Source organism: Drosophila simulans, chromosome 2L (genome assembly GCF_016746395.2).
Source record: "Drosophila simulans strain w501 chromosome 2L, Prin_Dsim_3.1, whole genome shotgun sequence".
Taxonomy (NCBI): Eukaryota; Metazoa; Arthropoda; class Insecta; order Diptera; family Drosophilidae; genus Drosophila; species Drosophila simulans.
This window is the reverse complement of record NC_052520.2, coordinates 9,914,704-9,941,764: the sequence shown is the minus strand read 5'-3', so window position 1 is coordinate 9,941,764 and position 27,061 is coordinate 9,914,704. Positions and strand designations below refer to the sequence as shown.

At 42.7% G+C, this 27,061-nt stretch overlaps 5 protein-coding genes across 11 annotated transcripts; 3 read left to right on the top strand and 2 right to left on the bottom strand.

Moving 5' to 3' along the window:
- Positions 1–5,471: 5,471 nt before the first annotated feature.
- LOC6731722 lies at positions 5,472–10,131 on the top strand. Of its 4 annotated transcripts, XM_016178539.3 has the most exons (3): positions 5,472–7,120; positions 7,178–9,245; positions 9,297–10,131. In XM_016178539.3, the coding sequence occupies exons 1-3, from the start codon at positions 5,653–5,655 to the stop codon at positions 9,613–9,615; spliced, it is 3,855 nt and encodes a 1,284-aa protein (XP_016024397.1). In that variant the 5' UTR covers positions 5,472–5,652; the 3' UTR covers positions 9,616–10,131. The 4 variants fall into 4 exon arrangements, with proteins under 4 accessions (XP_016024397.1, XP_044778768.1, XP_002078857.2 ...); XM_044922833.1 differs by having other exon boundaries at positions 5,472–9,245; positions 9,306–10,131; XM_002078821.4 differs by having other exon boundaries at positions 5,472–9,245.
- Positions 9,718–13,588, bottom strand: LOC6731721 (translocation protein SEC62). 2 transcript variants are annotated; one of them, XM_016179886.3, is made up of 4 exons: positions 13,408–13,588; positions 11,375–12,196; positions 11,020–11,321; positions 9,718–10,482 (listed from the first exon to the last, which is right to left on the bottom strand). In XM_016179886.3, the coding sequence occupies exons 1-4, from the start codon at positions 13,441–13,443 to the stop codon at positions 10,389–10,391; spliced, it is 1,254 nt and encodes a 417-aa protein (XP_016024396.1). In that variant the 5' UTR covers positions 13,444–13,588; the 3' UTR covers positions 9,718–10,388. The 2 variants fall into 2 exon arrangements, with proteins under 2 accessions (XP_016024396.1, XP_002078856.2); XM_002078820.4 differs by lacking the exon at positions 13,408–13,588 and adding an exon at positions 12,375–12,597.
- Positions 13,589–14,048: 460 nt separating this feature from the next.
- LOC6731720 (putative oxidoreductase GLYR1 homolog) lies at positions 14,049–19,112 on the bottom strand. Of its 2 annotated transcripts, none has more exons than XM_016179885.3 (9): positions 18,786–19,112; positions 18,352–18,388; positions 17,401–17,483; positions 16,491–17,340; positions 16,323–16,433; positions 15,751–16,021; positions 15,588–15,677; positions 15,430–15,519; positions 14,049–15,366 (listed from the first exon to the last, which is right to left on the bottom strand). In XM_016179885.3, exons 1-9 carry the CDS (start codon positions 18,863–18,865, stop codon positions 15,167–15,169), a joined length of 1,812 nt encoding a protein of 603 aa, XP_016024395.1. In that variant the 5' UTR covers positions 18,866–19,112; the 3' UTR covers positions 14,049–15,166. The 2 variants fall into 2 exon arrangements, with proteins under 2 accessions (XP_016024395.1, XP_002078855.2); XM_002078819.4 differs by having other exon boundaries at positions 15,588–15,674.
- Positions 19,113–20,159: 1,047 nt separating this feature from the next.
- On the top strand, positions 20,160–26,827 carry LOC6731719 (putative ATP-dependent RNA helicase SoYb). Of its 2 annotated transcripts, none has more exons than XM_039291493.2 (4): positions 20,160–20,259; positions 20,579–20,658; positions 21,386–23,661; positions 23,728–26,827. In XM_039291493.2, the coding sequence occupies exons 2-4, from the start codon at positions 20,625–20,627 to the stop codon at positions 25,834–25,836; spliced, it is 4,419 nt and encodes a 1,472-aa protein (XP_039147427.1). In that variant the 5' UTR covers positions 20,160–20,259; positions 20,579–20,624; the 3' UTR covers positions 25,837–26,827. The 2 variants fall into 2 exon arrangements, with proteins under 2 accessions (XP_039147427.1, XP_016024394.1); XM_016178541.3 differs by lacking the exon at positions 20,160–20,259 and adding an exon at positions 20,415–20,522.
- LOC6731718 lies at positions 26,239–26,703 on the top strand. The gene is given in 1 exon segment (XM_016178542.3): positions 26,239–26,703. A coding segment is annotated over 1 exon segment (465 nt).
- Positions 26,828–27,061: the final 234 nt, after the last annotated feature.

Below are 27,061 nucleotides of genomic sequence, written 5' to 3'. Positions count from 1 at the left end.
GATTCCGTCCGCAATTTCTGGGCGGTTCCGGCAAAGGAGCCCAATCCCAAACCCTGCTCCATGCTGGCAACAAACAAAAAGTGCAACCGCAACAACTGGAAAAAGCGAAATACTCGTAAAGAAGCATACAAGAATGGGGCTCACAGAGGAAAAAACTATTTGAAGTCGGTATATCCGTTTAGGAAGCCAACAGCATCTCCCATGCCCAAGCCAAGTGAGTGGTGGCACACACACACGAAGTGGCAGGAAACAAGTAGTACTATAGTTCCCCGTAAGGAGCAAGGACTAAGGAGTAAACTTGTTTCGAGGCCGTACGCACCGCTCGTTTTTGCCACCATCCCAGGACCTGAGGTCGCCCACAAAGGAGTACTCCTCGCCAGCGGAAACGGGCCTTTCATAGACGTTAAGCCCCCAGGCTGCACTTGTCGTAGCCCCACCCCAACCCCCTGGGAAGGCAACCAAACCGAAGTTTTCATAACAAATAAGAAGGGCTCGATGGCTTGAGTAGTCGAAAAGTTAAGCCCGCTCAAAGGGCTGGCAGCCAGATAAAATGCAAAGCTCTTGAGCGCGTTTGAAACTTAATAAAAATCCCGGATCCACCAGTAGTAGTTAGTAGCGAGTTCAATGTCAGAGGATCCGCATAATTTCTTAACACATCGCCAGAAAAGGCTTGGGCACACAATAAATAATAAGGAGCAATTCGCTTCCTTTTATGCTTTTTGCTCCCTGCTTTATAAACGAGAAAACTTGGTCTTGCATAATTTTAATTTTTTAAGCAAAGTTTCGCAGCTAAAGGCAAATCCTTATGGCCAGTGCAGCCAAAAAAAAAAGAGGAAAGAAACACTGCTCTTTTCATTCTCTTGAGCAGAAGATTTTTGATTAAAATATTCATGCATGGCAAAGTCTTCATTCAAGGTGCATTGCCAAGTTTTTACTTTTAATTAATCCCCGTTTAAGTGGAAACTTTCATTGGGCCATAAAGTATGGTTGTCCAGGGATTTCCGGTGGAGGGGTCATGTGTCTACGCATTTGGTTGTTTTTCTGATTAATGTGGTTGTAGCTTTTCACGGACTATCTGGAAATGGGATCGTTGGCACGTTCTTGGATTTTCCATAGGGCTCCTAGCATTTATTTCATTGCCGAATCGCACGTTCATTGGGTGCTGGAAACAGCAGCATTCAAAGCATTTCGCACCACATATTCCTTTTGACACCCACTTTAATATTTATGGCCATGGACGCAGGCGGAACACCCGTAGCCACTCCTGATTCCGCAAACAGCCGTTCCTTCCCATGAAGCTCCACTGTTTTGTTTCAAGCAATTTAACAGCTTTTGGGTAAAATAACAAGCCCGCCAAGCCAACCAGCCAACCAACCAACCAACTAGCACACACACATCACAACAAACAAACTTCGCACATTCCGGGCAGCAAAAAGTCAGGCCCAACAATGCGCCACTAGAAGCACCCGTGCAATCTGCATCCCCCAGATCTCGCATGGCCTTGGGAAACTAGAGGGGAGTTGCAGATGCAGACGCAGGGGACTGGAGACGGGCACCACGAGTCGGGATTCAGGATTCAGGATTCAGGAACCGGGAGCAGCGAACGACGTACGGAGACAGACGGTAAGGGCAGGGTACTGCATATTTTTGCAACACAAAATAAACCGCAACAGCAGCAATTTGCGTCGGTTGTTAGTTGGGAGAGTTGCTTAAAATTTACATGGACAGCGCGCACACATGACTAGACAGCCGATCTATGGACTATATGGACTATATGGACTACTATATGGAGTATGTGCAGTCGGCGAAGGGCGAGGATGCGGATGCGGATGCGGCTGCATATGCATATGCATGTGTGTGGCCACAGAGGACATTGCTGCGCCATAACTGAATAAAGTCCATTTTTAAACAATTACCTTTAGAAGTGCTTTCATTTCAGCGGAAGTTGCTGGCCAACCCGAAAAGTACCTGCGCCACGAAGCATCCTTTCACATAGTCGATGGAATTATGCAGTTCCCTGAGGTGTGTATTAGGGATTCTCCAGAGATCTCTCGATTAACAGCCATTAAAGCGGAACGGTTGGGATTTACATTCCTGGGCAAATGCCTGTCGAGCCAACAGATTCTGTCCCATACCGCAATCAATCAAATCCCATCTAGGCACACATTCCGTCACATAGGGGAGCAATCAGGAGCACACCTTCACTTCAGCCACATCCTGACCAGATGATCATCTTGTGCACTGAAAGAAAGCAGGCAAAAGTGGGTCATGTTAATAAATATCAAAGGATAATAAGATATATGGAGATCATACGTTCTAAAACTGCCATTAATGTTAGTTTAAAAATGGTTGCGCCTATCACATATCCATTGATTCGTGAATATGTTACTGTTAAAGCATTTTTGCCGTGTGAGCTGCACTTGCAAATCAAGCGCAAGTTTTGTGGTGCAAGGCACACGTTGTTCAAAGGCAAACTTCGCACCCCACCCCCCTCCCTCCAGCGGCATCAGGAGTCAGGTTCGTGAGTGGGCCACCACGGCGGATACGTGATGTGCCTGTGCAACAAACAGGAACTATGTATAATAATTGTGAGCGAAGGACACACGGAGTTTAGCAAGAAGTGCTCGCTTTTATTTGTTGAGTGCCTTTCAAGGTTGTCGTCCCGCTTAGAGATCCCAGACAGCGCTTTCCACTTATAAGGGTACTTCCCCCCCCAAAAAAATGTGGCAAAGAGTTGCATGCAATCACCAGTTGCAAGATGAGAAACATTAAACGGCAAATACGTTGTGATGGGACCACACTGCACTGAATGCCCCAAAGCGAGGTTACGCATGCGTATCACAACAGCCACGCCCACCTTGCCTCGCTGCCAGCATTTTGTGGCAGGAACACTCCAACTCCAACTCCAGCATTGAATTATGAAATGTGAAAATTGTGTTAAATAAGTAAACAGGGGATGCGTTTGTGCAGCACAAGTCCTGCTGAAAAATAGACACTGCCAAGTCACGTAGCCACGAACTGAATTTCATATTTCATGGGGCAGCCCAGCCGCCATGCCGCCCAGCCGAGTGGAAAAAAAAGACCATTTAGGCAACCATCCACACCCACACCCACATCCCAGCTCCACTTTTCGATGCTCAAGTCCACAGTGCACAGTGCCCCATTCCAGCAGAACTTCGTGCAGCAGTTGCAATATTTGATCTAAAATATGTATGCTCTGGCGGAAATTGTTTTTGTGTTAAATGGCGGAAGCGAAGGCATTGTAATTAAAATTTGCTTAAAACTTAATGGCAAGTATTTAATATACAATTGGAATTTGCCAAAACGATGGCTGCCTCCCAGGAATGTGGCAAATAGCATGTGGAACTGCTCGAGAATCGCTTTCGTAATTAAAGTTGAGGTGGAATAGCTGCGATTGCGGATAATTATATATGCAGTTTTTTTTAGCTTTGATCTGTGGCGGAGTGCAAAAAAAAAACAAAGACCATCGCATTCAACGTATGCGTTGCATTTTCCGAACAACTTTCCACGTTCCTCCTATTGCAGAAAATATTCCCTCCCCCCCGCTTTTGGCCAGCAGCAATCCCCACCGTTGGCACCCCGGATTTTCCGCCCCCGGCAGCTGCTGCCCTTTGACCCTCGACATTCGCCCCATTTTGCGTATGTGCATGCCTCAAATAGTTGCACCACACATTAAATTTCCGGTCGGGCGTCCGTTCCTTAAATGCAGAAGGAAATGCAATAAACGCCAAACTAAAAGCCACGCCAAAAATTTACAAAAATTACGGCTGGCGAAGCCAAAGCAAAAGGGGCATAATGGGCGGGTCCATGCCACGGAATGGGGCATGGAAAATGCCATCATGGTCAAAGAAAAATGCCGAAAATGAAATGACGCTAAAAGTATCGCAATAAAAACGCATTAAAATGCCTCACCAGGGAGTAAATAATTTCTGTTGCTCCAATCGCAGACATCGATTTGACTTTGTCGTCATGTACAGGGTAAGAAACATTTTCCAAGATCAAGGATGAAATACTCACAACATGCCATATGCGATTATAATCCCAAACCTATAGTTAAGGAAGTTTTTTATCTCAAATATTTCCAAGAATTTTGTGGTTAAAGGTGTCGTAAAGTACGCTACACTTATTAGAAATAAAGTAAAACACAATTTTAAACATCTTTTCAAGTATTTTCGGAATTTTATTTCAACAATTTTAAAATGCAATAACTTCTTATTTTTTTTTTTAAGTGTCCCTCGTAGTCGAATGTATTGAAATACAATCGAAGCTGAACAATTAGGCGCCGATTCGGAGGGACTATAGTCTGTAGTCTGGGAATAATATTTTTATGGCCAGTGGCGCGCATAAATCCCGTCCAGCCGGCGTGTAATTCAAAATGGACAGCGGAACGTGCGACTGGAGAACTTGGTAACTCCCGGCAGGATATCGACTGGATGCATAATTTATCGTCCTGCTTGATTTGAGTGCATAAATTCACTGCCAAACGCCTTGGCCTCAAACTCTCGAGTTTGCTCCTCAAAATCTGCTCAATGAGCCGAAGATGCAGAGCGTTTTGTAAGGCGATGCGCTTTTAATGTGTTTATTGACTTGGCCTGGCCAACGGGTTGGCTAAATGATGGGCGGGGGATTAGGCCAATCCATCAAATGCTATAAAGTTAATTAAACAAGATGCTGCCGAAGGAGCCGAGAAATTGGGTCAAGCTGCATGCACCTTAAGCTTGCTAGCTGCATTTTGCATATTTATTGCAGTAAAAATTGAAATAAATTCCAACTACGATTGAATGGCAAAGTGAAGTGTGTTTGTCAATTATAAGTGTTAATACATATATTTGTAGATATGTGTGTGGTGTGTGTGTGCTGTAATCCTTTTCCCCGAGCAGTAATTGCATATGAAACATGCATTTTCACTTAGAATGGCATGCAACTAATCTCCTTTTTGCAGGAAGCGGGCGGGTATGCATACTATATTTAATAGTATTTTGCGAACTGTTGTTCTCGAAGGACGCTGCCTGGCATTCAGCAAAATCTACTTTATTCGGACAACAGTGCAAAAAATTCAATAATACTCCATTGAATGCGTACATTAAAAATGCAGCAGAAACTTAATTAAATTTCCCAACTGAGTGAGTGGCTAGAAACACGTACAATCAGAGCCATTCGGCCACACAAACTTCAATTGCAAATTACAGAAGCCGCAAACAAAGACAATAGAAATTTTAATAATTCTCGAACATACAGCTTGAATGAAATTAATTAAGAAAATAGTTTATTGCGAGTTCTGAAAGAATCAATCTGATTTCATGATTTAACAACAAGTTACTTTAAAGGCCGAAAAACTGATGGTACAAATGTATCAAGTTTTATCCTTTTAGCACTTTTTACCATTCCTACTCACATAAAAAAACTATTTTTTGAAACCTAAGCTCGACCTAGGGATTGACAAATATGTCTAAATATTTCAAGTACCCGATAACAACAAACATAAAGACTATATATTTAGGAATGTGTGATAAAAATAAAAGTTAAGAAAACCTTATTTTACGAAAATTGCCGGAATCTATGTGCCATTTCGTTGCTTGTAAAGTATCTCGACCTGATTGGCCGCCTAAAAATCAAAATAGCTAGCTTTTGATGTTCCGCTTCTACAAGTTGTACTCGTTGTACATGAACAACATGGCCAGTGGACCTGCAGGGCAGCGGGAGTGGTGCCTGTGCGAGAAACTGCCGCGGGCGGTGCTCCACATCCCGGTGAACCATCGTCAGATCTGCCAGGTGTGCGGATTGGCCAGGCGCCCCCAGGCTGGACCCGATTCCTCCAGCGACAAGGATATAGATCAGGGCACCGAGGAGCAGAAGACGATTATCCCGGAGCAAAGCCAAGTGGAGGAGCCCAAAAAAAGCCTAAAGACTCGGGTAAAGGTAGCCATTAGGGGCAAGAAGCCGAAAGCCAAGAATTGTTGCCGGACGAACTGCCACAAGTGTGGTGGCTTGGCCAAAGCAGAAGTTGGCCAGGAAGGTACTGAAGCACCCAAAGAGATGAAGTGCAAGCGGTACCCGGGGCGGCATGGCTTGTACTCGAAACCGAAGGGGATGATGAGCCGTCGACAGGTGGCCAAAGCACCGCCACCTTCGACGCCGTCATCATCTCTTACGCTATCGCCATTGCCTTCATCACCGCCATCGCCCACAGCACCACCACCACCACCACTGCCTCATCAAGAACCGGAATCCGCACGGTCGGAGATGCCAAGCCTGGTGGCCATGGCCCATACCGTTTCCAATCCAAAAAACAACCTGCTACAGAACTACAACAATCTATTTGTCAGTAACTTTATACCCTTACAGAGTCCCATTACGGATACCTTTGGAGGAGCTATCTCCAAGAGGAGCAACAACAGCATTCGCCCACGCATCCACAGGAGTCGCCCATTGCCACCACTTTCCAAAGTCTTAACCAATATCTTGAGCAGCCAAAACTCGAAGGATGACAGAGAGATGGGTGGTGGATTGAGTAGCTGCAACTGTAAGGACTCGAAATCGACCGATTCCGATCTGGCTAGCCAGTTCTGTCCATTTGATCAGTATGAAGGTCCATCCGAAGATGCTCTTGTCGTGAATAGCGCTCGATATATGCTCCATCGACCGAAGTCACTGCACATCGAACCACGACAGGATGTGCACAACAATCGCATTGAATCTTTGAACTTTCAATATAGCTCTACCAAGAACACCCCGAGTCCAAACGCTGACAATCTATCGGGCATCCTATTCATGACGCATTCAGTTCGTAAAAACCTTAAGAAAACCATTGATAACATTGGAAACGAATGTCATATTTCAGGTAAAACCAGACCAACCAACAGCTCGGACCCCAAACCAGCAGTTACTCAGCAGAGCAATCGGGAAATTAAGGCGAAAGAGTCGGAAGACCTCGAGAGATCTTCCATTTTAACCTCAATCATGGACAAAGTATTCAGCTCACAGGAATCGAAAAGCTCAAATGGAAACTGCGTGGATGACAAGATACCAGAATTGGAGGATATTAATAAGACGATCAGCGACATGTTTGTCCAGGACCCTGAATGCGTTTCTTTGAAAAGTAATGTATCAAATGAGCACAGTGTATTTTCTTCAAATAAAACAAGCCATTGCGAAGATTATTCCCAGCCCGTTTCAAAAACACTAAGCATAAGCAATTCTACCTGGGAACGAATTTGTGATACCAAATCCAAATCGACATTATATAAGTGTGCTCGCTGCGGACAGCATAAGCACCGTGAAGATATATTTGCTAAAATTAAAATAAAGGATAGTAAAGTTCCAGGAAAATCCGATGCGAATCAAATCAGGCTGAATAAAAAGATAGGATGCGCAATAAAGCAAAGGCTAAATAGCTTAAGATCCTTTTCAGGAGCACAAGAATGTAAAAAACTCGAACACGAAAGGAAGACATCCCTAAAACCAGCAGATCAAGAAGTAATCCCAGAGATTTTTAGAGAAAACCGAAGTATGCAAAAGCGAAAAGCTACGGATGACATCTCAAAAGAGGAAAATATAAGACGGCAATCCATAAGTACAAGCATTCAAAGGAAGGAGGATTCTTTGGCATCACAGACTCCTATAAAAGATAATAGCACTTCAAATTGTGTAAATTTACAAGCAAAAATAGATAAAATCCTACGGAGGGATAACAATCCAGCCAAAATAAATGATCAACCAAAGATCACTCTTTCCAAGATACGCCACGAATGTCTTCAAAAACGACCCAGAATCGCACTTAAAGATGTGAATTTAAACCAATCTCAAATACCGGATAATAACTTTCAACTACGTAGACATAAGGAGCCATCGTTCAACTGGGGAGTGATGCAAATCTGCGAGACTGTATCTCATAGGAGTCTAGTAATCCCCAAAATACTGGTTCCCACTTATGTTGGTGAGTCGGTGCATATCGGTCAAGCCACGAAATGCTATATCAAGGAAAATATTCTTCCGGACTATCCGTCTTCGTCCCTCTTTGAGTTTCGTATCCCTGACATAAGTCCCAACGAGCTGCTATCCTATCGAAGTTCGGATGACATTAGCGGAAGCTGTACTCCAATACCACATACAGCGAGTCCAAAGGAGCAACCTATAAACCACAAAAACCCGTGTCTTCCGGTTGATCCAACCCAGTCAGAAAAATCGGAAAGTCGAAAGACTATATACGAAAATCTTGAATTGTCGTTCACCACACAAAAAGCAGATAGTTTTAACCATCCCAATAACAAATTAACTTATTATGAAAACCAATTGACAAGTGACAACAATATGAGCCAAACCTCAAATGCAGATTTACAAAGTTTAAGAAAGGAAGAGAATCCATTAAATGCATCCAATCCAAAGACTGACATTACCGCAGTTGGTAATACGTTTGCGAGATCAAAAGAAAATAAAGAAAATTCGAAGGATACATTGTACCAGGAAAACCGCATTACGTTACAAAAGTACAGTCACTCAAAATTGAGCAATGCGATTAGAAAACAAATTGACAAATCCTTGCAACAGAAGATCAAAAAAATTATGAGTAAACCGATAAAGTTGTTAAAATCGAATGATTCAGATTCAGTTGACAAATTTGTGGAGCCATTTACAAACAAATTAGGTGTTTTCGAAGAATATAATGCAAACTTTGCACAAGAAAACTTGAAACTTGGACCAAATGCCATTTTGAATAAAGAAACGGATACAGCTTTTTCAAATTCCTTCACGGAATTAAGTTCAAGTCAAAAGCCACTACGTCTTATAACCAACCGGTGCTCCTCAAGTGAACCAAAGTGTCTAACTAAAGAATCTAAGGTGGAAACTGATTCTGATGGAGCATCGGAACCGATGATGACCTGTAGAACCACCGATTATGAAGGATTGCCTCCTCTGAACTGGCAAGTAATCTCAATGGGCTCAGCTCATCCAAATAATATTGTGCAGGATGATTCGGAAACATCTCTGGGAGAAGAGTATTACTGTCCCATTCACATGTGCGGAAGCCTTATAAAGACGAATACATTTTCTTCCCATATCCTGCAAGATCATAGAGTTGGGAAAACCAAAGGTGCCTCACCACAGGAAGATTACCAACAAGTAGTGGAAGGTTTACCAAAGCAGTTCTCCTTCGATGGCGATCTCCTCACCAAAGGAAACACTTTTGTGGCCCTTCTCTTTTACACCAGCTTAGCGAAAGAAAGGTTAGCTGCTGAAAACTAAAAAGATATATCTATTTACTAATCCTAATACAGCACCCTTAGATTACATCGGATGCGGAATCATCCGCTGACCATGCTAGCTGCTCCAAAAATGGCAAAGGATGATACATTAGCCGGCGTTTTCTTCTGGCTGGTCGGTTGTCCATCGTGTGCCCAACTTCTTGCCAAGCTCACAGTCTACGATCCATTCGATCAAATTGGACGGAGTATGATCATAAGACCACGTGATTTATCTCAGAACCAAGACCCTCGAGAATTCGTCGCCAATTCGAAAGATCATTTGCTTATAAGCGTTCCACACAAGCAAAGGACTTTTCAAATAACTGTGGTCATAGATGAACCGCAAACTTAGTTATAAAGGATATCTAGTTACTTAAAACTAAAATCTATAGATGTTGTTAATTTTCGTTTTTAATCCCTTTGATGCCACGAGTTTAATTTTAAAGACAAATTGTATGTTGTATATTTTTTAATAAAACGTTCGAGCAAGAACTAAAAAACGCTCAAATATCTCTCACATCAGATCAGAATTGCCTAGCTTTATTTATATAATAGTTAATTGCGTGTTACACTACTAATTTCATTAAGTTGTTAGTTTTTCTTTAATTACATGTAGAGTAAATATTTTTGCACATAGAAACGTATGCGCTCACATCTACGTACGTACTCGCTATGATTATTATCAATTGCAATCGTTTCTTGCACCTGCCTAGTGCGCTCTGCTGTATACATTTACAAACATAGGAATAGAAATAAGTAATATATATGTAGTTTGTTTAACGGCTTGAGAACTTTTGCGGAAAAACGAGGTCCAACTGCATGGTGGAAAACAAAATGTCTTTGTCTCACATAATATTCCGTTTAAAAATATCGTGTTTCACATGCAAGCCTACTTCCAACACAAAAAAAATATTGGAAAACCTCAAAACTAAGCTCAATTTAAAGCGGATTGGGAAATCATCAATCGAAAATAACGACACCGATCGCTTGTGGGACAATAATTCGCTGTACTTGGAATCGTGTGTGTATGCTGATGTACTTGATGTGTGATTCTTGTTCTATGTCTTATCAATTAGCTAGATGTGGATCATTAAATAATAATATATATATTGTGGTTTCTTCATCTTAGTTGCCAGCAACGTTTTGGACTTCACTTGAACTGATTATCTCGTAATCTTTACTCGAGCTCTCCGAATCCGATCCCGAGTTGCGTGGCGTTCTGAAAGCAAAGCAAATAAGTGGGAAATTACTAAAAATGTAATGTAAGTGCATTCATCAAAAGTAAATATAATACTATAAGTACAATGAATAGAAAATGAATGGGATGCAAAACTTACTCTGCTTTGTTGCGATAACTTACGAGATGTTAAATTTACATTGTAACGAATTGGAACATCACTTTTGGAATACCTCAAGTATCACCAGAAAACAAAAACCAGCAACCAATAAAATGAGCCACCACAAATCACGAAACAAATGTATTTACAAATGACATGCTCCGTAAACGAAATAAAAATGTTATGAAACGCAAACCAAGAATCGGATTAATGCATTTTAATTATACAATAATATTTATTAAGGAACAAAGGATTTACAATTAATAGCTAGAGTTAATGTGTGTCTTTTGTGCTATTCAATATGGTTTAGTGTATGAAAAACATACAACCAAAAGTTCGACGGAAATAAAAGAAATTATAAATACAAATTCGAGCAATAAAGCAGGAATCCTTGTCATTACTGAGCGGTTCCGTCTTACCCAGCTTTGGAATCCTTGGGCTGCGTCTTCGGTTCTTCTTCATCCACATCGTCTTCCTCGTATTCGTCGGCACCCACTTTGCGACGTTTGCGGATCTCCAAGTCGGTGTCATGTTCTTTGATAAGCTCGATTTTCTCTGGTTCAAGCGTGGAAACCTCCGCATCCACATCACCGTCAGCATCTCCATCCGCATCCACGGCTGTGTCCTCGGCATCGCTATCTTTTTCCTTCTTCTTGTCCTTCGATTTCGATTTTTTGTCGGTCTTGACGGACGAATTAGTTTGGTCATTGTTATAGTTGCTCTGGAAAAAAGTAAATTTAGTAAACTAACATTAATGGATAATTCGAAACAAACCTCATATAGTGGCCAGAAGGAGGCGAAGAAGCTCACATCCTCGGTTAGGTTGGGGAAGATCCAGAAGTGCAACTTGCCGCCGGTTAGTGCCCACATGATGATGAACACAATAAGACGTACAATGGTCAGAGCCAGGATGAAAACAAGGAAGCCGGCACCCGTAATGGACAAGTAGTAGACACCCTTGCGTAGCAGTGGAGGCCACAGAGGGAATAGGCAAATGCCAACGGCGCCAAGTAGCAGGATGAAGCCGAAGATCCAGTAGTGAAGCGGAATGGGATCGTAAATCCAGACGTATGCCTCGGAGCCGTCCACGAAGATCTGCTCGGGATGCATGTCCAGGCGGATCTTGCGCTTTTTCTTCTCCTTTTTCTCCTTCTCTTTTTCATTGCCAGACGCACCTCCGTCTCCTTGGCCATTATCGCCTTCCGGATCGGTATCCTTCTTGTCATCCTTTGCCTTGTCCTTTTCCTTTTCCTTGTCTTGGCTCTTCTCCTTATCCGCCTTCTTGTCGCCTCCAGACTTTCCTCTGATCTCCTCCAGAGTGACGGGCACCTTCTTGGCGCGATGGAAGAACTTGTGCTCCAGCATCACGTCTAGAAACTCGATTACCTGCTCCCGGGTGGTGAAAAGCGGATTGCTGCCCTCGGTGAATTTGGATTTCATCAGAGCATCGATGGCCTTGCTGGAGGTGAAGTACTCGACGATGTGGCTCAGGAACTTGGTCTTCTTCGTCTTAACGTTTTTCTTCAGCCACTTGGCCACGTTCTTCTCGTCCTTTGATGGCTTGTCCACCTTCTGGGCACCCGGTTCGGTGTATTCCTATAAGAAGAAAAAAAGAAAAAGGTCCGAAAACCAGGTCAGAAACTCACTTTCACGATCGATCGGTTCAATGGGGGGACTACAGGCGAATATAGGCCACGACACCAATTTTGTATTCGTCACCCTAAAGCCGTTGAGATGGCTTTATTATACGTGGGTTTTATTTTTTCCTTAGTACCGTGCCATCGTCGTATATATCCGTCTCTTCTTCCTCCTCCTCCTGGAAGTACTCCTCCTCTACACTCATTACGAGAATCAATATGCGTAACTTAAAAACTGCGAACTAAATAAATGAACACAACTAGTCCAGAAGCGGTTGTAGTTTTTCTTGGCCGTGACGTGTTGCATTCGCTCGGAGAGTCTAGAAAGTATTGAATCTTGACTCTGGTCAAACGAGCTGGTGATCACCACAACAAACAAACACATGGATACTAAACAGGGGCGCAGTTGGAAAATAAGCAAGGGGGTTTGAAGCTGTATTGCTACTCATGGCTGTTTAATGATTGAAATAGTATTAGTGAGAATTTCCCAGGTATGTGTGGGGCCAATGATAAACAAAGCCCTCTTGAACGCCGCCTCTGCCCAACTTACACGCGTACTCAAACTTTCCCCAACAACAACACGAATAACAACAACAACAACAACAACAACCAGAGCAGCTGATAAGTGGGCCTGCACCTGACATGTGTGGGTAATGAGCGAGAGGGAGAGCGGGAGAGAGCGAGCGAGCAAATGAGAGAGATCGGCTTACAAGACAGACTTACGGCGTTGCCAGACAGGCAAAAGCTTGTAAGCTCAGCTGTTTGTATTGTAGACCCCAAAACTTAATTGACTGAAAAGTAAAAAAAAAAAGGAGAACTCAAATTCCAGATACAGCTAAATACGCAGCCAAGACATTTTCCACAAAGCTAATTATAGACCTTCTGCGGGCGGGGGGCATTCCAGGGGGTTTCTCCAAAGAGCAGCGCAACCTGCACTAAACTCGCCCCCCACAAATAATATTAATATATTGAATGGCCCATCTGATCTCGCAATTCAGCGTTTCGTTTCGCTTCGAGTCGATTTTACATTTTTTTTTCTGCATGCACACGTTTTTTTCTCCTTTTTTATCAAAACAAAAAACAAACACTTTCGGCATGCCAATTGGACTGTGGCACCCACACACGCGCTGCCCCGTTGGGAGCCTCTAATTGGAAACAGGTAGCACTTACATCCTTGCGGCGACGGGTTCGCTTCTTTTCCGACATTTTCTAGCAAGTGTGACGATCTGCGGGCTCAAAATTGATTCTTTCAATAATTTTGATAATAATTCTGCCACACACGCACCACATAAACATCCACGATAGGGATGGAACAAAAGTCGATGCTCACGCGATGCTATCGATGTTTCCAGCAACTCCGTAAAGCGATTATTTCCTATCGCTGGAACCACTAAAAATGGGAACTAGTTGTTTTTAAATTTGTTTTAAATAGTTTATTTGGATGTTTCATATTCACCTCTATGAAAATTATATTTATATTTAGGTTTAAAATAGAATTTAGCAACTAGAAAAATTTGGAATCAATATTTCTAGAAGGTATTGCATTTTCTTAAATAATACAAATGATAGAACTGTGCCGTGAAGAAAACTTTCCAATAAAGATAAGTAAAAATATACCTTTCATACTAATCGAAAAGGTTAAAAAAGAAGTATATAAACTTAATATTATTAAATTCCCAAACACACATTTCCCTTATGCACGTCAATTTAAATAAAGTTACAATTGCACTCACATTTTAATACTGTATTATCCAAAATATATGAACTACTAATCATATTGCAATGCGAACTCAATTTCATTTCCTTACATCCTCTATTAAAATTATCTTTTTATTAATCTTTGTTTTACAACAAAATACAGACTAAATAATAAGTAAAATATATTATTTATTATATATTCTTATTATTATTATTAATAGCGACCCACGCAAAGGGGTCGATCAAAGTTTACTCTATTTTGTTATCTTCCGGTTGTTGTAGTTTACGTTTTCGTATCGGTTGTGTATCGGTTGTGGTGCGTTCTGTACCGTTTTTTTCCGTTTCAGGTTTTGTCTCGTTTGTTGCAGTGACAGATGATGGGGAGAGATGGCTAAAACTAAACCAATCTGTCGTTACCGTCACTCCAAATAGGTTCGCCCTTCTACGCAGTATGATCGATTACTACCTACTGTTAACTCTTAGAAAAAAGGGGGTGTTAAATGTATACAGGATAATATAGGACTGGAGTAAATGCACAAAAAGTGGGAGGCTGGGAGGTTGGATCGACACACTTTGGGGGGTCAATGCTGCGCTCGGTTTCTCGCAAAATCGGCGTTGTCTTTCACAAGTATGCTTTGTACATTTTATTCGGATGCAGTATTCTATACAATTACAAGTTATGTATGCACATGCGTAAAAATGATATTTGGAAAGCAAGACCTTACACATATAAAATCGGAAACACGGCGCCCTGGCCTCCTCCCTCCTCTCTGGGGATTACGTTTCACCCGTCAAGAATACGATACAAAAAACTCTAAACTTGATTGAAGTGATCCCGGAAAGACTGTGCTCTTCATCCGCCAGCTGTTGAACACATCTCACCCAAGCGCACACTTCAGTGGCTCCTGCGTCCAAAGCAGGACGACACGGTTCTGCGATTCCCAGCGAATCGGAGCCATATTGCAATAAACGCTTTGTATATGGGGCGATTGGGGAAGATGCAGAAGGTTGGGGTGGCGCTGCCAATCGCAAGGGTAGGATAACTCCTTGCGAACGAACGCCTCTGTCAGTTTGGATTGGTGGGTGGATAAGTGAGGGTTATGCGTTTCTATTACGGTCCTGTTTGGTTTTTTTTTAGTCAGTCGTTTGTCAGTTCTGTCGGTTCTGTTCGGTGTACGCTTTAAACTAATTGATAAAACATAGTTTAAACGTTAGTCGTGTTAACTAAATGTTAAAATCTGGATCTTACGAATACGGCGCTCGAGTCGTGTTCACTGTAGCCCAAGCGCTTGGTGTGCTTGAACACCTCGTTGGTGATGCTGGTGACGGGCATGGACTGGTCCAGATTCTCAGCCATGTTTAGCACCAAGCGCAAGTCGCGTTGCATGTGGCTCAAAGGCTGCTGGGGATTGAAGTCACCCTTGGCCATTTCTGGAAAGGAATTTAAAATAGGATAAGATAAACACTTGGAGATAGCCAAGTTGCTATCCATACCTTTGCCCTTAGCCAGCAGCATGGTTGATTTCATTGAAGTCAAATCCAAAATGTCTATGATGTCGTTCAGAGAGATCGAGAAACGATCAGCTGCAAGAGCAAAAATAAAAAGATCAATTAGTTCAGGCTGCTTACTGCTTACAATAAACAAAACCTACCAAGTGCTAACGCCTCAGCCAATCCGACCAGACTCACTCCCAAAATGGTTTGCAAAATTAGGTTTACTTTGCAGGCGTTACCGATATCTGCTAGATGTGAACAAAGGACATATTTTAATAAATTGTTTCACACAAAATTGTTATCAGTGCAGGCTGTACTTACTCCCCAAGAAGAAGGTGTTCTTGGCGATGGTCTTGAAGCACGAGTGGCACTCCTCGAACACTGAACGATCTCCACCGGCGAGAATGATGAGCATGCCATCGGCAGCCTCCTGGCGCGAGCCGTGAATTTGTGCCTCAAGATAGCGACCGTTGCACTGCTTGATGCCCTCGCCAATGTCCAACGAAGTGTCCGGATCAATTGTAGACATTTCAACGTAGGCCTTATTGTTCAAGTCCTTCAACTGCAGAACGCCGCAGTTGCCAAATACGAGCTAAACAGCGAATAAAAAGAATGTATAAATAAGAAGAATGTCAAATTACGCCATCCCAGTTGCAAAATTATTTTATATTCTAATATATTTTAATTTTATACAGTCTAAGGAACATCGCTTTGCAAAGAGAGCGTCAGAAAATCGTCGAGATATTTTTAACTGTTTGATTTCATTCATATGTACTTCTTAAAGTAAAAAGCGCGGATTAGTCATGTGAATTTAATAGAAACCCCAAGGCCAAAATCTAATTTTTGTTAACAAAAATAAAATATGTATATACATGAAAACATTTAAGACTTACATCCTTGGCGCCCTTTGGATCGGACACACAGCAAAAGATAATGTCGGCAGCTTCCACAACATCCATGGGAGTGTCCTTAACCTCAGCGCCGGCCTCGGCAAACGGTTGGCACTACAAAACGAGATTGTTGTAGGATTTATGTGTGAACTTGCTATCGTGAAGCTTTACCTTGTCAATGGTGCGGTTCCAGACCACAACCTTGTGACCCGTGTAGATCAAATCCTTGACTATGGTGGATCCCATCATGCCAAGACCCAGGAAGCCGAAGGTCTGCTCTGAAGGCACGATTTCGCGATCGGCCAATGTGTTGGAGCGCGAGGTCATGTCGATAACTTGGGCCTCTGGCCGCGTGACAACCGGTCGGTCAAGCAGAGCAATTGCATTCGGTGCACGCTTGGCAGCGATTGAGGCCAAGAGTGCGTCAGTCTCGACCCGACGTCGGCCAGTGGGCGTGGAGCTGGCTTCATCCGCGTCCTGCAATGCCTCCCGGGAAACTTCCCGCTTGCCTCGCTTGGCATTCGATGGCCCACTGGGCGAGTGTTGGGCAGATGTACGCCGTTTCTGTGCTGCTTTTGCCAATCCTTTTGTCGACTTGACCGATGTAGCGGCCACAGACTTTGCTTTCGGCGTCCGCTTGCCAGCTGCCTTCGTTGTGACCGCCGGCGTCGGGACTGGTGACGCTGATGAATCTGCATTGATTTCCACATCCAAGCCATCGCCCTCATCAGGGCTGCCCACCACATGGGCCACCACTCCATTGTTGCCATCGGCAGTTGCTTCCTCTCCCGCAATCTCCTCGCTGTCCAGGCCATCCCGGATCTTGTCAAAATCAGCCTCGGTTGCGTGATTCGGCGCACCGCAGCTTTTGTTCACCTGCTCGTCCACCTCGGCGGGGTCGTCAATGTACTTTTCGATATCCGTCATGGCGTGTCGGAAAGCAGCGGGCTTGCTCACCTTGGCCAGTTCCTCCTTCCAGGGTCCTTCGAAGGGCTTGATGTTGTTCTCCTCAATCCAGGCACTGTTAAATATTACCCGTGTTATTACAGGCTCTTTTGGGGTTGGCGTGCATTTTACTTACAAATTCCTAGATCCAAAGAAGAACACGCATTTGGTATTCGCCCGACGCTGCTGGCTGAGCAGATCAAGTGGAGGATCGACAATCTAAGAAGAGAAATCAAAATTAGCTACCACCGCATCATATCTTTAAAGTCTATACAAGCCTGCAGAATTTGAAACATTTTAAGCAGACAATGAATTATCTAATGCATTTCACTCTATAAAGATGTGCCTATGAATGCCCGCGCACTAATCTATTTTGTGATAGCCCATTTACAAAGCGTTATCTCGCACGAAACAAAACATATCCAAAATGTTGCCTTTTCATTTCCAATTTCAATCGAAAACCACTCTTTAACTTTACATTTGATCTAGAAATTATAAGGATTTGAAAATATGAAACATATTTAAATATATATCCTCATTTTTCTAGAAACTTGCATACAAGCAATTTGATAAAACGTAAGTTGAGGTGATTCACTATTATTAACACATTTAACAAAACTCTAAAGAACCCATTGGTATATCACAAGATTACCGATGAGAATGCTAATGTCAAACAAAAGTTAATATATTAACAAAACTCCTTTTGAGCGCCATGGAATAACGAAACTGGGAACTGATATCCTTGGCAACGTCTGTGTTCAAACTCCACGCCTGCCGCGCGTCACTCCCCCTCCTCCGAGTGCACATGCTGCTTTCCAGCGGCTGTACACACGATCGAAAGCTGCAGCTCGTGGCCCCCGATAGCGGCTCCATGGAAGAGACCATTTCCTCAGCGGCAACAACAACAACGGCAACGGGGCAATGTGTGCAAGTGCGTGGCTGCGGGCAGAGCGGCGGCAGCGAAGCCGGCAGCGTTGAATCGAAAAGTACAGTCGAAAACAAACACAACAACATGGCAGCAGAGAAGGCGGCAGCGACGCGACGTCGACGCGGCGTAAACATTCCGATCGGCAAATGCAATGCTTACCATTCCTGGCCACGGAGTGAAGCCCTTCATTTTGGCCCTGCAAGGAAAATGAAGGAAAATGCGCTATTAGAACAGGGAAAACTTATATTGGCCGCAAGTAGGAGAAAAAAAGGGCGCGCGCGCGAAAAAAGCGCCAACGCAGAGAAGTCGACGTCTCGCGCCCGGAATCCACGCACGTAGCTCCGGAATTATGGTCGTCATTCGGATGGAGCTACATACTGGGCTGCGTGGCTGTCTAAAAGGCAGCGCTAATTGCTTTTTTATGCACACTTCACTGGCTCTTTTTTTTCTTCATATTTTTTTCGGAGCGCCAACGGTGCGCAATTGAGGTTAGGTGTTTGCTTTGATTTTCATCTCTAGTTTTCTTTTATTTCGCGGCACAGCGCAGCTGGGAATACAGCGAATATATTGATGGGTCCACGGTCCCGGCTTACCATATCAGATCCTTGGGTTTGTAAATAAATTTCTCCGTCGTATCGCCGCCCGACAGCGACAGTTTTTTATTCTTCGACATTATGTTGTCCAGGCGTATGTTGAACTTGGTTATTTTGCTGGCTTGGGCGGACGGTGCACGGAAGCTAATGGTTTTCTCGGATCGGAGCACAAATCTCGGCGTCGGGATTCAATGAATTTCGGAGATATTCGCTTGCTGGCCACCCGTATTTTTCTTTTTTTTTCGCGTTGTGTGTGTGATGCGCTGCCGAACCGATAGTATTTGCTGGAGCAATGCGATAGCAGGCGGGCGCCATTTTGGCTGGCAATCGGCTAGTGCTGGAAAGTGGCTGCGCAGCTACGTCACGCAACCGGACTGCCAACCCGCCTTGAACTCGGAAATTTTATATACGTTTCAATTTATATTATTTAATTAATTATTGCAAGTGAATATTATTTTCGTGATTCATTGCAAATTCGTAAAATGTAATTTGAATCAATCGATACTTTTTATATCCTCGATTTTTTTAAACGTTCTAAATATTTTTATTTAATTATATTTTTTAATTTAATTATTAAACACGCTTTTAGATGTTTAATACAAAGGCGGGTATAAAGTTTTAAAATTTAATTCCATAAGAAAATAATTTCATTCATAAAAATTTATAGTTGGGATTATTAATAAGTTTTGTCATTTGGCTTAAATAAAATAATGATAACGTATATAGCTAAATTAATATTGCATAGAACATTCCTTATAATCTGTGTTATCTTGAGCTCGGAGAACTAAAAGTTAACCACAGGTCCGTCCCCTTAGCCGAGAAATAAATTACCACACGTCCAACTCAATTTTTCTCTGATTCTCAGCACTCAGCATCAGCCATATAATCCTCATAAATATGAAACAATCAAATAAAAAGAGAATAAAAAGCGATTTCTGCTGCGGTTGTGGGTTGCGGGGGGTCATGCGACAACCCTGCTCGGTAAAACTTTTTCGGGTGACCTGGCAAACAAAAGGGTGAAAAAGGGAAATTGTTGCCGTTAAAGGGGTATTGCATTTGTGCTAGGAAAAGAAACCGTGCTTTTGGGTTGAATTATTGCATTTTGTTTGGCAATTAGCAGGCGCGAAATGGGTGAGAAGGATTTATTGGGACCAGATTGCCATCAATTATAGGGTAAAAAACGTACATATGTTCCTCTAGTTTTGATCGCATTCTCGCTAGACAAAAAAGGGTTTAAGTACATTCATTTGTTTGTGTGTTTCAACTTGAATTGCGGAAAATATTAAATAGATTTTTTTTTAATTCCGAACTGGTCGATGGATCAATTCCGATTAAAAATGATATCGGACTCTTAAAGCTTATAACATCGATTAATTTTCAAGGAAATCATTAGTTTTCCGCTCTTCGTTATTCAAGCTGTGTCGGTTCTGTCGATATAAAATAGGAAATATTACATTGTTTTTACTCGAGTGAGGTATATAATAGATTTATATGCGAACTGACTCTTTTTTCTGACTTCCAACCGAAAGTTTCTTGAATCTCAAGCTGCTTTCTTGTTTACGATCTTCCAATTGTGCTGACACTTTGAAAAAAGCCGCTTCTCTGTTTACAAGTGGGTATGTACATGTATGCGTGTGTGAGCAAGCTGGAATTGGTTGGAAAATTGGAAGTGATTGTGAATGGGATTCAGTTAGTTTCGCGCATATTGGAAGTTGAAGCCTGGGATTTTACTAATATGTATTTATTTCTAACTAAAATGATGTTTGCTAATTTACATTTGATTTGCCTTTCAGAAAATATTGCACTGGATTGCATTTTAGAAGACCCTTAACTCAAGCGATGTACAACGGCGCTCCATCCAATTCCGATTCAAGTGAGTAGATTCCAAGTGATCCGATTATCATATTATTTTCCTGCATTATTTTAGTTTTTTTTTTTATAAAAAACACTCACTTTATCAAGGGATAATATGGGGTGGATCGCATCGATCCAATTGCTTCGACCATTGATACCCTACTCAAATAATGCAGAGCATTTACTTTTTAGAGGCCTTAGAGAACATCTCGGGCAATTAAAGTGTTGATAGAACAACAACTAGCAGCACGCTCCACTGCCGTTTGTGGAGCACCACTTGCCACACCACAAGGAGGGTGTGGGGTGGAGGCAATGCAGCAGGATCTAGTGCAGCGCAAACAAACAGCAAATAGGCACAAGGACCTCCTTACTTGCGGCTTAGCCAGTTGCTTTGTTTTCCCATTTGAAAGCTGCAGATGCCGTCGCAATTGCCGCACTTGCTTTCGCTTTTGCCCAACTTAAATTAGCTAATTCACTCCCTACTAAATCACAATCCCAATCCGCAAATTTAATCCTGTGGCTGGCTTCACAATTTTTGGCTCGCTTTGGGCAAAGTTTTCTGACGCGCAGAAATTTCCACATGAGTGAACAGGGAAAAGTTAGGCGGACTTTAAACTCAACTATGTGTGTATATTTAAACCGTTAATTTTTGCTGCTCAATTTACCAAAAAAATGTTTTTGAATCAAGTTTTCTAACATTTTAAAAACTTATAATTAATACCAATTCTCATCCATTGCAAACGTAGAAAAGATGGAACACCAACTGGATCCTGGCCAGGAAGAATCCATTTTGATAACGCATTTCGTAAATCCCCACCAATTCAGCTATGTGAGGTGCATAGATGTGGAGAACTCAGCAATGTTGGTTCGCCAAATAGAGCAGGATTTGAAGGATTACTGCACCAGTGAAAGGACGAAGCAGGTTTACGTGGCGGATGAGGGAGTTATTGTGCGCTACCAGCGATGGAGTCCGCCCAAGCTTGTGAGGGGTGTGGTGCGCAGGCGGCAGGACGAGGAGTACCTGGTCTGGATCCTGGATTACGGATTTAACCTCTGCTGTTCTGTGCGGGACTTGTGGCCGCTGCCTGACCATTTGAGCCGCAGTTTATGCGACTTTAAAGAGGGTGGAGTGGCCTTGATTGCTCCCCATTCTGGCAGTGCCTGGTCCCGATCCGCCATTGAGTCCTTAGACAAGCAGCTAGAGGAAGCTAATCAGCTCACATTTCAAGTCTTACATCGCGGCAAATCGAATCGAAATTTCGCGGTGCTTAAGTTCAGATCATCATGCCAGACTGAGGATGCTGCAAACTTTCTAATAAAGCAGGGCCAAGGGCGCTGCAACGAATCTTTGACCATGGACATCCCTTACGAGGATATAAGCTTTGAAAAGGCTGAGATCAACGACATGGCGACCGATACACGCCCGCGTCTAAGAAGGATAATTGAACTATTGTCGGAGAATGCTAAAGAATCGACTCCAATTCCTTTTGCAATTCAACAGCAGAAGCTAGATGGGCCGCTTCAGAATCTGAAGGCCTATCTTATACCAAACTCCGTAAAACTCCTGAGTAAGGTTCAAAGTATCAGCGAAAGTTCAGCTCAAACGGCTCTGGCTAATAGATCAAAACAAATAAGCAAAGAAATACCGAATAAAGCCAATCAATCAGAAGAAAATGGAAAAACGGGTGTAAAATACCTAGAATCTGAAAATTTATCAGAATGTTTATCAAAAGTCAAGCTTTCATCATATCAGCAAAAGAATACCGATTCATCAGCCTTGAGCAGAGCAAGTAATCTGGCCACTCCATCTACAAATTCCAATGTTCGCAAATCCATGCCAATATTTCCTTCGTTATCCGTACCTTTAACCGAAAATAGTACTAACCAGTCGAATAATCGAACAGTACTATTTTCAATGGATAAAATGGAACAAATATTTAATGACATGCTTGGTAAAAATTCATCCGAAAAAATGGTACAAAGAAATCGAAGCCAGATGCCAAATCCTAATGTTTTAGCAACAAAAAGATGTGTAGAAAAGGTGCACGTATTCCGCTCAGAAAACATGGTTGATAGAAAGCGAAGTGTTTGTTTGAAGCATCTAGTGCTGGCCCATAGTCCCGAGCCAGTGAATCCTGTCACTAGTTACAAGGAGTTACCTTTGGGCAATACTATTCTGAACGCCATGGATGACTTGAACTTCCAAACACCTCTGCCCACTCAAATTTACGCGTGGCCGCATCTCGTGAACCGCGGATCCCTGGTGCTGGTCAATCCCTCCGGAACGGGTCGCTCTTGGAGCTATCTTCCTGTGATTTGCTCTTCAGTTTTGAGCTCCTTGGAAAATGTAACTTCAAACCTCGATACTCGGATTGCACCGGGGCCACTGGCCATACTGCTAGTGGATTCTGTGGAGAATGCCAAAAAGCTGGCTTCCCATTGCGAATTCCTAATGAGAGATTTTAACACCCAAAATCTTAAGGTGGTCAATACACATGCTCATTCCATGACGGATGTGCACCTGATGCTACTCAATTCGTGCGGTGTTTTAGTGACAACATTGGCGCATTTAAACGATATATTGTCCAATGAATTGCCATTGGTAAATCCGACTAGATTAGAGTTCCTAATCTTCGATGATTACGATCGCAAGCGACTGGAGAACGCGGAACTCCTAAAGGAAGTGTTTCAGAAAGTTAATAGCATCGGTTGCCTATCAAAGCAGTTAGTTCTCGTTGCTCAACAATGGCACTCCGAGAGATTTCAGAAGCTTTTAAATCGTACAACGAAGCCATTGATACTATTTGGGGACTTCTTAGAGGCCGCCCTTTACGGAGGTCTCAAATTTAATGTAACTCTTCGCAGTTCCGCCTTGAAGGGACGGCAGCTTCTTGATATCCTAGCAGTTTCGAAAAAGCGCACATTGATCTACTGCAAAAATCAGATGGAGCTGGAAGAACTAAGTGCGATCTTAACAGAAGCTGGTCATCAATGTGTGGATATTTCAAAGGCACAAAATCAGGTACAATATCAATACAGAACATATTGGCTAACATATTAATCCATTAACTGAAACAAACTCTTGCAGAGCCCTAATCAGTTGATGCTTGTCGACGATAGCCAGGTCCGGGAACATTTGCCAGTGAGAAACATTCAGCTGCTTATCCATTTCAGTCTGCCGGAGTCGTGGTTAAGATTTTCGAGGCGATTCCACACAATGGCAGACAACATACGGAATTTATTCACAACGCCAATGGAAAGAGTGCCACATTTAATTACTTACATATTAATGGACGAGAATAACGCCAAGGTATGGCCGCGCATCATGAAGTTCTTACAGGATCACGGTTTGGCCACCCAGTCTATGCCCGACAGTCAGCAGCAAATGGATAACAGTCTTCCCTACTGCCCATACAAACTAAGTAATGGTGATTGCAATCGGAACCAGTGCAACAAGCGGCATCACTTCCTTAAGACTGATCTTCCGAAAATTGGAAATCCTCTCCTACAACCGGGTACCCTGATTCGTTGCAAGTTCCTCAAAGTCTATGACGCCGCTCATATGGCTGTCATGCCCATGAAGTATAAGTCCAAAGACTCGACCAGTTGGATGGATGTGCCTTATCCTTCACATCCATCGACATTGGTCTTCAAGATGAGCTTCGGTGTGCCCCGAAAGGTACACAATCCATGCAAAATAAACGATGTGTGCTTTGTGCAATATAAGGAACTTTTAAGCCGGGTTAGGATTGTTGACATTCCTGTCAGAACTCAAGTCACTGTTCAGTTGATGGATTATGGAACTGAGTTACTGCAGGTCAAGGCTAGTCAGCTGCTGGAGTGTCCGGAACAGTTTAGAGACCTGCCACATCTGGCCATGGATATTCGTTTGTCGGGATTGGGTGGATCAGGACAAGATGGAATGTGGTCAACGGAATCCATTCAATGGGTGCAGGAGAGGTTCGCTGACATCAACGAAGAGATCATGCAGATAACCGTCGACTTTGGTGTTCTGGATGTGGCCTACGTCAAGGAAATCGCTTTGATAGAGGAGTGCCCAACAATGCTGACGAGTGTCTACAAAACGTTTTTGCGCAAGGAACTGCTCCGACAAGGCTTCGCCAAAATTGACAACACAAGCATCCTAGAGATCCGAGCAACCCATGAACAATGGAAACAAGAAATGGAAAAACTGAGAGCCAACAAGGAAAACATTGTGTGTAGCTCAACGGATTTTGATAATCGTGACAGCGAAATAACTTCTCTGCAAAACAAACAAGCAACTTGTTCTTCAGGAAAGGAAGAAGACCTCAATCCAGTTGAAACCCCCTTAATGATAGCTTCACCCAATAGCAATGAAACTCTGGAGGAAAGAAATCACGTGTCAGAAAAAGTTAAAAATGAAATTGACGAATTAAATGATCCTAACAAATCATTGAAGATGGAACAAGTCCAAGACGCTTCACCACTAGACAGTTCCACTGCCTTAATAAACGCTTTGATTCACGATCTAAACACTACAAGTCCGACAAAGAAAAAGAATACACAAGAATTCCTAAAAAACGTAGTACATGAAGAAGAGACTCAGTCAATCCAACATGAAATATCCACTATCAATTCTTTGAAACAAGATAAAACGATAGTGGTTGGTCCCCAAGATCCTCCAAAGGAATTTATTCCCCAGTACTTAAACTGCACTACGAAATCTAGAGAATCAGTGTATCCCATGGTAAAATGGCACCAGACATTAACCCATATCGAACTTGTTGTTGAACAACAGGTGCTGGAGTATAAGCTTGTTCTAGAGGGAAATACATTAGAATACAAGGTGAATGAGACGACACCTCCACAACGATTTATCCTTAATCTGCTGGGAGAGGTGAGGATCGACTCGGTGAAGCAACACGGTTATTACCTACATATCAAGTTGACCAAGGTGGGTCTACTCTTCCACTGGCCAACTCTTCTCAACTCGCTCTATGTTCAAAAACATGCCCACTGGCTGATCTACGATACGGAACGTTCTCATGGACCTCCACCATCATTTGGTTTGGTCCTATGGGAAGGGTACTTAACGCACAACAAAACAAAGAGCAACTCCGATTCTGAGGGAAGTGAGTTCAGTTCCACCCCAGAGGACTTCATCGAGCCAGGGGTGGAATACTGCGAAATGGACTCGACCTTATATGAAGATTAACAGCATTTTTAGGGTTGTCAATTACTTTGATTTCGAAGATCACTGTAAAAACCAGTGACATAATTTTTAGTTATTATTTTAGTTTGTATTGACAATTTCATCTTAGGTAAACCCAGGATTGGGTTTTACCCATTGTAATATGTAACAATTTAAGTTCTATGCTATTTTCAGATAAATTAAAATTCAACATACAACAAAATATTATGTTTCTTTTTTTTAATGAGTTATTATGTTTAGACAGTGACCCGATCCATTTATTACATTTCTTATATTCCATGGGTGATTTTCTTAGTAAGTTTAGCCAACACTGAAACTAGACGTCAAAACACAACACTGGATTTTTTTGCCCTCGGTGCTATCTTGACGCAGATTGTTTTTGTTTCTTTTGGTTTTGAACGAAGGATGTCGGCACGCAAGGAGAAACGAGACATACATTACTGGCGAAAACAGGCAGCCACCTTGCCGGATTATGTGCCGCCGTGGAAGCGGGAACAGGAATTGCAGCAGCTGCAACATCGAGCCTCGATCCTGTGGTCGCCGCAGCTGCAGGATCAAGATGACAAGGCTGTTCGCGAATACCTCGACTATGCGGCCAGTCGCTATGATATCGAGGAGGAGCAGGCGCTGTTCATCCTGCGGCGTCACGGATACGACCTGCCCCTGGCCCATCGACGCCTGGCGAAGACCGAGACAGCTCGAGGGTGTCGCTACCATCGCTGGAAGGCCGAGGATCTCATCCGTCTTACCAAGGCCTTCGAGCGATACGGCACCGACTTCGTGAAGATCCGAAAGGAGCTACCCCAATTTCCTCTGGCCGAGCTTCGGCTGTACTTCTCCTTCATGTCCTCGGCCTAGGAGACTTCGTGAATTAATCCCACATGGACTGACCCACCGAACGGTATCTTCCAAACGCATGGTTATTTGGATTATGATAGTATCCAAACTATCCATTGATCAAAGCTTGATATTAATCACTATCTAATCAACGTAAAATGCTTTAAGTGTTATTTGTATTTTTTCTAAGAATTCACGTGTTAAAAAAACCACAAAAAGTAATAGTAATTTAAGTGTAGTCAAGGTCATATTGAAGACTAGCAACTTCACATGGAAGGCCTTGAATAGTAGGTAGGATTCTCAGTATTCATATTTAAATGAAAATAAACATATATATAATAAAATATACACATTTAACAGCTTTTTGGTAAAATAATATAAGAATGTGAAC